The sequence below is a fragment of the Euleptes europaea genome, chromosome 3, assembly GCF_029931775.1.
Source record: "Euleptes europaea isolate rEulEur1 chromosome 3, rEulEur1.hap1, whole genome shotgun sequence".
In the NCBI taxonomy this organism is placed as follows: domain Eukaryota; kingdom Metazoa; phylum Chordata; class Lepidosauria; order Squamata; family Sphaerodactylidae; genus Euleptes; species Euleptes europaea.
In genome coordinates, this window is record NC_079314.1 from 108732251 (window position 1) to 108744297 (window position 12047).

General features: G+C 47.4%; 1 protein-coding gene across 3 annotated transcripts in view; it reads right to left on the reverse strand.

The window, feature by feature from the left end:
* Positions 1-3763: 3763 nt before the first annotated feature.
* The window catches only part of EPS8 (epidermal growth factor receptor pathway substrate 8), an 81234-nt gene continuing 72950 nt past the window's right edge, over positions 3764-12047 (reverse strand). For all 3 annotated transcript variants that reach the window (XM_056846224.1, XM_056846225.1, XM_056846223.1), the window contains exons 17-20: positions 10614-10827; positions 8226-8406; positions 5812-5941; positions 3764-3877 (exon numbers count right to left, since the gene is read on the reverse strand). In XM_056846224.1, coding sequence (XP_056702202.1) covers positions 3764-3877; positions 5812-5941; positions 8226-8406; positions 10614-10827 — 639 coding nt within the window. The remainder of the gene's footprint in view (positions 3878-5811; positions 5942-8225; positions 8407-10613; positions 10828-12047) is intronic.

Here is a 12047-nt window from a genome sequence, read left to right on the forward strand (position 1 = left end):
GAAGGAGAAGGGAAGGTGATCGTAAGCCGGCTGGAGTCTCCCTTAAGTGGTACAGAAAGTCGGCATATAAAAACCAACTCTTGTTCTTCTGCCCAAGGCCCTGGGCTGTACAGTTTATAGAATAGAATCATAGAATTGGAAGGGACCACCAGGGTCATCAAGTCCAACCCCCTGCACAATGCAGGAATCTCACAACTACCTCCCCCCCACACACACCCAGTGACCCCTACTCCATGCCTAGAAGATGGCCAAGTTGCCCTCCCTCTCATCATCTGTCTAAGGTCACAGAATCAGCATTGCTGACAGATGGCCATCTAACCTCTTCTTAAAAACCTCCAGGGAAGGAGAGCTTACCACCTCCCGAGGTGAAAAGAAGCTGGGCAAATGGGGGGGGGGGGGAAGACTTGGTTAAATTGTGGAACTCCCTGCTCCAGGATGTGGTGATGGCTGCCAGCTTGGAAGGTTTTAAGAGGGGAGTGGACATGTTCATGGAGGAGAGCGCTATCCATGACTACTAGTCAAAATGAATACTAGTTGTGATGCATACCTATTCTCTCCAGGATCAGAGGAGCATGCCTGTTATGTTAGGTGCTGTGGAACACAGACAGGACATCTTGTTGTGACCTTCCTAGAGGCACCTGGTTGGCCACTGTGTGAACAGACTGCAGGACTTGATGGGCCTTGGCCCGATCCAGCATGGCTTTTCTTATGTTCTTATGAGGTGGTAAGTTTATTGCAGGGATTTCAAACTCATTTTTTACAAGGGCCGTTTAGGACATAAATATCACTTGGTGGGGCTGAGCCATGACTCGCCAGGCCAGACTGAGAGTGGGGTGGTGGTGGCTGCCTTGGCTGGCTCGCAGGGCGGGTAAGAGCTCCCAAGGGGGCCACATCCAGCCCGTGGGCCTTATGTTTGACACCCCTGGTTTATTGGCTAGACAGAGCAGCAATCAGCATAAGGCAGCTTTACAATTCATATATGGTACAGCCCTCCCTGGAATGCAGGCGGAGGATCACATCTGAATCATTCTCCATCTCAAAAACTCATAAGGAGTTCTATCAGATCAGACCAAAGGTCCATAAGAACATAAGAAAAGCCATGCTGGATCAGACCATCAAGTCCAGCAGTCTGTTCACACAGTGGCCAACCAGGTGCCTCTAGGAAGCCCACAAATGAGACGACTGCAGCAGCATTGTTCTGCCTGTGTGCCACAGCACCTAATATATTCGGCATGCTCCTCTGATCCTGGACAGAATAGGTATGCATCATGACTAGTATCCATTTTTACTAGTAGCAATGGATCAACCTCTCCTCCATGAACATGTCCCCTCCCCTCTTAAAGCCTTCCAAGTTGGCAGCCATCACCACATCCTGGGGCAAGGAGTTCCACAATTTAACTATCCATGTAGTCCACCCTCCTGTTTCTCTTAGTAACAAATCAGATACTTCTGGAACAGCCACTAATAAAGGCACAGAACCATCCTTCAGGTTGCCACAACACACAGCTACAGGTATTCAGAGGTATGCCATTTCTGAACATTTCCATGTAGCCATTGTGGCTAATAACCATTGGTGAACCTATCCTCCACGAATCCGTTGAGAGTCCCCTTTCAATGCCATCCAAGACAGAGGCTGCCATTCTATCTTACGCCTGCGAATTCCACAAATTAAGATGAAAATATAGCACTTTAAGGAGATGGCTAGGCTAGAACCCTTCTCCAAGTATGCTAGAGTGTCTTCGATGAAGAGTGGGAAGCAAGCGGGTGGGGCTGCAGAAGGGAGCGACTGTGGCTCGGTGGTAGGACATCTGCTTGGCATGCAGAAGGCCCCAGGTTCAATCCCCAGCATCTCCAGATAACAAGGAATCAAGGAGTAGGTGATGTGGAAAGATCTCTGCCTGAGACCCTGGAAAGCCGCTGTTAGTCAGAGTACAGGATACTGACCTGGACAGAGGGGACGTGGCTCAGAGGTAGAGCCTCTGCTTGGCATGCAGAAGGTCCCAGGTTCAATCCCTGGCATCTCCAGCTGAAAGGACCAGGCAGTAGGTGATGTGAAGACCTCAGCCTGAGACCCTGGAGAGCCGCTGCCAGTCAGAGTAGACAATACTGACCTTGATGGACTGAGGGTCTGATTCAGTAAAAGGCAGCTTCATGTGTTCATGAGCATCTGCAGAAATAATTCTGGGGGGACAGCAAGGTCCCTTAATTGCAACTGCATATGACTTGATGGCTTGTAGCCTTTATATTAGTACATTTAGGGCTGGGGGGTGCAAGTGCCCCGTACTAGCCCCCCCCCAAGCACACCCCTGGGGGAAGGCAAAAGCTCCCACCTGATATCTGAAGCAGTGTTGTCATCCTGAGAGGAAAGAAAGGGCCTCTCTCTTTGGCTTGGGCCCGCTTTTCACCATGACAGAGAACGCAACCATTTCACATACATCAAATAGTGTTTATTGCAGCTGAATCATGTGAAAAAGGCACCATGAAAATTAATAAAACTAGATGATTACTTTCTTCTAGATGACATGATGGGTTTTTGATGCCTTTATATACAAGTGACAGAATAGAACTTTTCTCTTTTTTGGGAGGGAAAAATAAGTCACCGTGGTTTCCTTCCCCTACCTAAAAAAAAAACCCATTGATTGGAAGAGATATATATTCATATATCTGGATTGGCCATATTTTAGAAGGATTTAAGTCGGAAAGGAACATTTCGGTCTCTTCGGCCATTTTTTTGTAACATTGATATCGCCTTCCCTATTTATCTCTCGCCAAAAAAAAACCTGGCCTTCGCTTTTCTTTCGACTCGTGCAGCTCAAGCAAAAAGGTTCGCAACACTCCTTTAGAAAAATAATACTATGAGCTACCACACTGGTACCACGGACCGGTCCGACTGCGCCCGCCTTTTCAAACCCAACCCTTGTGCTTCTTCCACTGGTGCCTTGGCCGCTGACCGCTTATGCCCGTCGGGACAGCAATAAAAACTGAACCCCAGAATAAATTATTTAATTATCTACATTTCCATTAAGAAACCATCTCTCGGAGGCGTCGGAGGAGTACAGGTCTGTGCTTGTAAGATTAGTGCCCACTCTGAGATGGAAAAGTTTCAACCTTCAGCTTGCTGGCATTTGGAACTTTTAAAGTGAATCGGGACATCTCGGCGCTGAGGAAGGAAAGAGGCTGGGGGCGGCAGGCCGAGGGGACAAGAGGAATACGAGGAAAGGCCCTGCCAAAGCCAAGCCTTTTGATTCTCAGTGATTTCCAGGGGACGTGGGGGTTGAAGTGCATTGAAAATCAATGAGATTTAAAAAAAAAAAAAGCTTAACTGCATCTGGATCAGGCCTTCAAGCCAGACTCGATGTGTTTTCTCTACTGGCTCCACTTTCCACAGAAAGCAGCTTTAGTTATATTGCTCACCCGCTTAAAACCAACAGGACGGGAGGGGGGAGAGAAGCATGAAATGAGCAGTGCCACCAAAGCAGCCTTACAGGGGCTGGCTAAGGATGCCCCATGGGAGAACTTCCTTTACACAGACTTGGAAGGGAAGGGGGAGCCACGGCGTGTGCCCCCCCCCCCTCAACTGCATGCTTCCTTTATGGCATCAAGTGGTATCTACAAAAATAGGACATCGGACGTCTCCCCTTTTGCACGGCTTCCTAAGACAAAGCAGGATGGAACAGTGCCGAGGACAGCAGGAGCTCTTTTCTGGGGGTTTTTCCTCTTAAACGGCGACGACAAAAAAAAGTTAAGTTAATAGAAAAGACAATTAGTGACTGCTGCTCTCGTCGAAAGACTCGACACCTGAGTCCGTGGCTGTGGCGTTCAGCTTCTCCTGCCGCCTCCTCATAATCTCTTGCAATTCTGAACTTCCGCTGGTAGCCTAGGAAATCAGAGAGACAGAGGGAGATGGGTGGCATTTTCACACTAGCGGACAGTGCTGAGCCGAGACTTCAGTGATTTCCCAAACGAAACTCACAGACTAACAGTGCATTCCTAAAGTGAGTTACTTCAGTAAGCCCACTGAGAGCCCCGTGGCGCAGAGTGGTAAGCTGCAGTACTCTGCTCACGACCTGAGTTCGATCCCGACGGGAGTCGGTTTCAGGTAGCCGGCTCAAGGTTGACTCAGCCTTCCATCCTTCCGAGGTCGGTAAAACGAGTAACCAGCTTGCTGGGGGTAAAGGGAAGATGACTGGGGAAGGCCGTGGCAAACCACCCTGTAAAACATAATCTGCCTAGTAAATGTCGGGATGTGACATCACCCCATAGACCAGGAATGACCTGGTGCTTGCTACTTTACCTTTAAGCCCATTAAAATGAATGGGCTTAGAATGGAATAACTCTCCTTAGGAATGCATTGTAATTCACAGTTGATTTGACTTTTGCGGTCGACCATTGGAACACTGCAAGATCTGCTTTGCTCAAGCTAAGGAGCAGCGCTGCGCTCAACTGTTTTGGGGCAGCCTGGTATTGCTTTGCGCTCAATGAAGCTTTGCTAAGAGAATGACGTCTCCAGTGGAACCGGTAGCATGAATTTCAGCTTAGTCGCGGGGAGGGACAGCCACTCGTTAATGTGCATTTAATTACACAATTAAGCACAATGCATCCCAATTTAATCTGATTAACGAGCATTACCCAATAAGTTGTTTTGCTTTGGATTCCAACGTTGCACAAGAGGACTCTCTCATTATGGGAAAGAGGTCTTTGTCTCTCGCACATTTGTGGTTCCAACTTATGCCAGAATGACAACTTCCTGAGTAAAAGTCATTGCTTGGGATAGGGGGGGGAAGGGCATTATGAGACCAGTGAAAATGTCAGAGATTGCTGTATGCATCCAGGGACCATGGCAGCAGAGAATACGGAGATCGACAGGCCCCCATTACAGAAGAGGCCCAGTCAAATCTAAGTTTTACTAGGAGAAATGTACAAAAACACTTCCAAACTCATCATGTTTGTATCTCAGAAGCGGCCATGACTTGCAAAGTGTTGCAGCTTCTACGCAACATGTTTTCTGCTTTCTGTTGCCTCAGAAGGTCGGACCAGAACCAACGGGTTGAAATTAAATCAAAAGAGTTTCTGTCTAGACATTAGGAAGAATTTTCTAACTGTTAGAGCGGTTCCTTGGTGGAACAGACTTCCTTGGGAGGTGGTGAGCTGTCCTTCCCTGCAGGTTTTGAAGCAGAGATTAGATGGCCATCAGTCAGCAATGCTGATTCTATGACCTTAGGCAGTTCATGAGAGGGAGGGCATCTTGGCCATCTTCTGGGCATGGAGCAGGGGTCACTGGGGGTGTAGGGGGGAAAGTAGTTGTGAATTTCCTGCATTGTGCAGGGCGTTGGACTAGATGACCCAGGTGGTACCTTCCAACTCTATGATTCTATGTCAGGAAGAAGCCATTTCTTTCAGCTCCACAAAGGCACATGAGCCAGATCCAGCCCCCTGAAAACTCTTATCTGGCCTGTGAGCCAGCTACCCCCCCCCCCCACTCTCAATCTGGGCTGGCGAGGCATGCCTTGGCCCCACCAAGTGACATTTATGTAATATCCGGCTCTCGTAACAAATGAGTTTGACACCCCTGCTCTAATCGCTACATTGCACTGGCTCCACGGCTAGGTCCTTATGCTGGAGACAGGTTTTGCTTGTCACCACTCTGTTTGCAGTTGCACTGCACCATGGTCTAGCAGTAAGCAAACTTCTGAGCTTGAATCAAGACTCCCCAGGCACCTCCCTGCCATTCTCCAACAGAGCAGCCAGCCACTTTCTACAGAACAGTCTGTAGAATATGCTTGCCGAAGAAGACGTTAGCTTGGGACATACCTCCAGTGCTGCTTTCTGAACAGTGACTTGGCTGTAGACACGAGCACCTTCCGGACACACCGTTTTGAGTTCCTCTTTGTTGAGGGAGAAGAGCTGAGCGCCAGTCAGAACGCCCAGGCTGTTGACGGTCCTGAAAGAGGAACAGGCAAGCTTTAAAATGCGGCTTAGACAAAATAAAATACGCTGCCCCACTTCCATCACCCCCAAAACTCTGAATACTAGATTTATGTGCATTTATGTACAACGGGGAGTAAATGTGTCTAAATAAGCTATATGCAATAGTTCAGATAGCATTTTATATTGGCTGAACTGTGGCAAAACTGATAAGACATCAAATGTCCAAGTTGTGCAGTTGTTCATTGACTTTTATTTAAAAAAACAGCACTTCTGCGTGCAGGGTCAAACGCTTGTTTCGCAACCAGAAACTACAGTCGCCCAATACGTTTATTAGATATAGCAGGAAAAATATGCAGTAAACACCTTTTGCATAAGCTAGAGGACTGGCTTGCTGATAACCACATTGTTCATCCCCACCAAGCCGGCTTTAGGAAGGGACTAAGTACAATTGACCATTGTCAAATCCTTCATCAGTTAGCGTTTACTGCGATGAACGGCCCCACAAAAGCTCTTTTTTGTAGCATTTGTGTATCCAGCTATCACTTTCGATGCAATTGATAGAAATCGCTTATGGTCAAAACTAGCAGAAACAAACCTCGATAAGCGTTTATTACTGCTTCCGTGCGAGCTCCATAGAAATACGTACGCCCAAGTTAGAGTGGAAATATCTGGCTCCTTAACTAACGCTATAAAAACATAAGAAATGCCCTGCTGGATCAGACCAAGGTCCATCAAGTCCAGCAGTCTGTTCACACAGTGGCCAACCAGGTGCCTCTAGGAAGCCCACAAACAAGACGACTGCAGCAGCATCCTGCCTGTGTTCCACAGCACCTAATATAATAAGCATGCTCATCTGATCCTGGAGAGAATAGGTACACTGTCCTAACTTGTAAGGGAGTAAAACGGGGTGCATTCTTGGCCCCCCTGCTCTTTAATCTGTATATTAATGATACAGTTCAGAGGTTAACTAGATGACAGTTTATTTCTCCATCACTTGGCCAGCAAAAAAATCTCAGTCCTATCATATGCGGATGATATGGTCCTCATTTCCCTTACTCAAGTTGGACTGAAAAGGTTGGTGCAGCAACTAGGTGAATACTGTAAAGAGGAGGCTCTTAACATCAATTACGAAAAGGCCAAAGTAATGGCCTTCAGGAAAAGGCAAAAAAAAAATTGCCTGGAGTATTCACGGTACGCCAATAAATCAGTGTAGTAACTACAGAAGTATTCTCTCCTCCGATAAATTTTTATTTACTTCATCTAAACCCCACTTTTCTCCCCAATTGGGAATCCAAAGTAGCTTACAAAATTCTCCCTTTCCATTTTATCCTTACAACAACCCGGTGAGGTGGGTTAGGCTGAAAGTGTGTGACTGCCCCAAGGTCACCTGACAGGCATCCATGGGCAGAGCAGGGATTCGAACCTGGGTATCCCAGACTCTAATCTGATACTGACCCCTCCTCTGCACTGGCTATTTCTGCCTTACTTAGGAACCATTACAGCAACTGTTCTCATTCTTTTAAAAATATGGGAAGTGGTGATTTTGGGGTGCCAGACTCAGATATCTTGCAAGAAATACCTAATTTGTGTCAAAGTGGGGAGGGGGTGGCGGTGGTAGAAAGTGCTGTCAAGTCACAGCTGACTTATGGTGACCCCGTAGGGTTTTCAAGGCAAGAGAGGTGCTTTGCCATTGCTGGCCTCTGCATGGGCTGAGAGACTTTGAAGAGAACTGTGACTGGCCCAAGGTCACCCAGCAGGCTTCAAGTGGAGGAGTGGGGAATCGAACCCGGTTTTCCAGATTAGAGTCTTCCACTCATAACCACTACACCATGCTGGCTCTCAGGGAGTGGCGAGGACTGTGGGCAAAATTGCAGCTTTTATATTACAAGCTCAATCTCACTGTGATCGACTGTCAAAGTGGAAGTGATGTTTCAGTCTCTTGAATCACCTTTCCAAGTGAACTCTTCCAAAAATTGCAGGGAAGCTTCTGAAAGTTTTTTATTACGTCTTCAAGAGCTGAACTTGGCAAGAACTGAATTTTCGGTTTTTGTAAAATGTCGACAAGCATTCAGGACAAAACTTTATGAACGTGACACAGCAAGGAGAAATAAGAATAAGAACACTAGGGGGAAAATGTACAATGCCAACAAAGAAATGCTTTTAGATCTAGGAAGGATTCCACATTCGGCCTGGGGTGATCTTCTGCTGCCGACCTGACGTGGCCTTTGCAGGCAAATGGATCCCCGCTGGTTGCCAGACCACCAACCTAAATCAAAATACCGCTCCTCCAGACTTACACTGGGTTGAAGCCTTTGGCCTGTAGCCACATTTTCACGTCTTCAGGAGAGGAGTCGTAGTTGATATTGACTACTGGGGCATTGGGGCGTGGCACATGGAACTTCTTTTGGGCAGCGCTCCGGCCAATGGTGAGCCGGTGAATGAGCTCATCCTGAACTTCTTCCATTTGTGATTTCCTTCCTAAAAAAAAAGAGGAGACATATATGGATTGCTAAGAACAAAACTGCTTTAAGGAGTTATTCGAAGAGGTGGTTTCCCTGACACTCCATTCCGCTTGTTTTTCCTCCCATCATTGCTAGCACTGGTTCTACCACCTTGAGAAACAGTTATCAACACTTCTAGATCTTCTGTTTCAGCCAGAATTTTAGGTAAGAACACCACCGGATGGTACAAAGAGCCTCAGAAGAATTCCTGCCAACTTTGCCTCCCTGATATAATCAGATTAACATTTTGAGTTCTTCGGTAGTCCTAGAGCCAGCATGGTGTAGTGATTAGGAGTGGTGGACTCTAATCTGGAGAGCTGGGTTTGATTCCCCACTCCTCCACATAAGCAGCGGACTCTAATCTGGTGACCCGGGTTGGTTTCCCCACTCTTACACATGAAGCCTGCTAGGTGACCTTGTGCTAGTCACAATCTTCTCCAAACTCTCTCAGCCCCACCTACCTCACAAGGTGTCTGTTGTGGGGGGAGGAAGGGAAGGCAATTGTAAGCCAGTTTGAGTCTCCTTAGAGGTGGAGAAAAGTGGGGTAATAAAAACCAACTCTTCTTCTAGAGCCAGTGTTCACCATTCTTAAGCGCCACTGAATTTCAGTGGGGAAATTAAGCATGTGCTCAAAGTGTACTGAAATCAATGGGGCTTTGCTTTGCTTTGGCAGGTTCATGCCCATAGCAACTAGCGTCTCTGCAAACCTCCAGAAATTTACAGTGCAATTCTAAACTTTTCTTCCTTTCATACTACTAGAACACGGGGTCATCTGCTAAAGTCGAAGAGTGAGAGATTCAAAACAGACAAAAGGAAGGATTTCTTCACACAATGGATAGTTAATTTGTGGTACTCCCCACCCCAGGATGTGGTGATGGCCTCCAACTTGGAAGGCTTGAAGAGGGAAGTGTACATGTCCATGGAGGAGAGTAGTAAAAATGGATACTAGTTATGATGCATAGCTATTCTCTCCAGGATCAGAGGAGCATGTCTATTATATTGGGTGCTTTGGAACACAGGTAGGATAATGCTGCTGCAGTCATCTTGTTTGTGGGCTTCCTAGAGGCACCTGGTTGGCCACTGTGTGAACAGACTGCTGGACTTGATGGGCCTTGGTCTGATCCAACATGGCTGTTCTTATGTTCTTAAAGCAGAGTCTAAGTCTACTGAAGTCAAAGGGCTTAGAAAGGTGTAACTCTGCTAAGGACTGCACTATCAGTACTCTACGGCTGCAAAGCCCATCCTTGTATAAGACTTTTTGAACCAGTCACTCGAATACTGGCAATTCAAACCTACGGCATAACTCTTATCACATTTTTAATCCCCCAGATGGTTCTCCCCTGTTCTGTGTTATCTCACAACCACCTGGCAAGGTAAATTAAAACTGAGAGTGACTAGCCAAAGGTCATCTGGTGAGCTTCACACACTGCCCCAAAATTCAACCCAATAGCACAGGGTCGTCAAACTCATTTGTTGCAATGGCTGAATATCACATATATGCCACTTGGTCGGGCTGGGCCATGCCTCGCCAGCCCAGATCGGGACTGGGGTGGGTGGGCGTCTACCTCGGCTGGCTCGCGGCCTGGATAAGAATTCTGAAGGGGCCAGTAATGTTTGACACTCCTTCAATAGCAGTTCTATTGGAGGCATCAGCCTACCTGTCTTTAAAGGACAAGGTTAAGGACAAGTGATAGCCCAGAATCCTTGTTCACTGGAAGTCCAGTCCAGCTGAGATCACGGTGATTGGTAACATTTTTACTGGATACAGTCCATAGGCCATCCCCACCCACCCCAAACACTGATCACAAGGACGAGAAACTTATTTTAAAAATAACAGCTGGGAACCTCTAGAAACCATTTTTGATGACAGACTTCATGGCTACTAGTAAAAATGGATACTAGTCATGATGCATTCTCTCTGGGATCAGAGGAGCACGCCTATTATATTAGGTGCTGTGGAACACAGGCAGGATGGTGCTGCTGCAGTCGTCTTGTTTGTGGGCTTCCTAGAAGAACCTGGTTGGCCACTGTGTGGACAGACTGCTGGACTTGATGGGCCTTAGTCTGATCTGGCATGTCCTTTCTTATGTTCGTATGCCAAATTCTGGTAAGATAATACCGAACGTGGACGGTCTTGGTCCTACTAAACAGTGCTTAAATGACGAAAGAGAAACAGAGACTTACGATCAATGGGTGGTGGTTTTTGCCTTTGGGAATCTCGTCCGCTGTCGCTGGAAGTGCTGCTCTGGCGGCTGATGGCTCCGGGGACCTTTGGCACCGGGACTGGGATAGGCGCTGGCATGCTCGGAGGCAGAGGGACGGAAGCTGGTGTCTGAGGTGGTGACGGAGCAGCAGGAGGGCAGTCCGGCTGCTTTGGAACAAAGTCTGTCCTTTGTTTCTGCAGGTGCAGAAAGGGACATCAAGTTTTTTGCATAGCAGAAGAGTCCCACAAGGTTTTCATAGAATCATAGAGTTGGAAGGGACCACCAGGGTCATCTAGTCCAACCCCCTGCACAATGCAGGAAACTCACAACTACCTCCCCCCACACCCCCAGTGCCCAGAAGCTGGCCAAGATGCCCTCCCTCTCATCATCTGCCTAAGGTCACAGAATCAGCATTGCTGACAGATGGCCATCTAGCCTCTGCTTAAAAACCTCCAGGGAAGGAGAGCTTACCACCTCCTGAGGAAGCCTGTTCCACTGAGGAACTGCTCTGTTAGACCATTCTTCCTAATGTCTAGATGAAAACTCTTTCGATTTAATTTCAACCCGTTGGTTTTGGTCTGACCTTCTGGAGCAACAGAAAACAACTCAGCACCATCCTCTATATGACAGCCCTTCACGTACTTGAAGATGGTTATCATATCACCTCTCAGTCTTCTCCTCTGCAGGCTAAACATACCCAGCTCCTTCAACCTTTCCTCATAGGACCTGGTCTCCACAGGACCCCTCACCATCTTTGCTGACCTCTTCTGGACACGTTCCAGATAGTCTACATCTTTCTTAAATTGTGGTGCCTAAAACTGAACACAATACTCTAGGTGAGGTCTAACCAGAGCAGAGTAAAGCGATATCATCACATCACGTGATCTGGACACTATACTTCTGTTGATGCAGCCCAAGATCGCATTTGCCTTTTTAGCTACCACATCACACTGCTGCCTCATGTTCAGTGTTTGGTCTACTAAGACCTCAAGATCCTTTTCGCACACACTACTGCTGAGACAAGTCTCCCCCATCCTATAATTATGCATTTGATTTGAAGAGACTAAAGCTGCTGCGGGACGACACTTGTTTATTTTTCACACATCAGTGGCGCACAACCCCACAAAGGCATAGTCAATGATACCTACATTTCCACACATGGAACGAGAAACACCTCAGCTGTCAAATAATTATTGTCTCAAGCACTTTTTATAAATGTTATTTTCAATGCATTAACAGTGTTTCCCAGGTCTGGCTATAAATGCAGATCATCTAGGGCAGGGCCCCCCAACGCAGTGCCCAGGGGTGCCACAGCACCCACCAACACCTTGCCTGGCATCCGCCAAGGGTTTTTAGGAAGTGGGCGGGGCCACGTGGGCTCCTGCCCAGTAGGGTTCCTGATTGGCTGTACAAA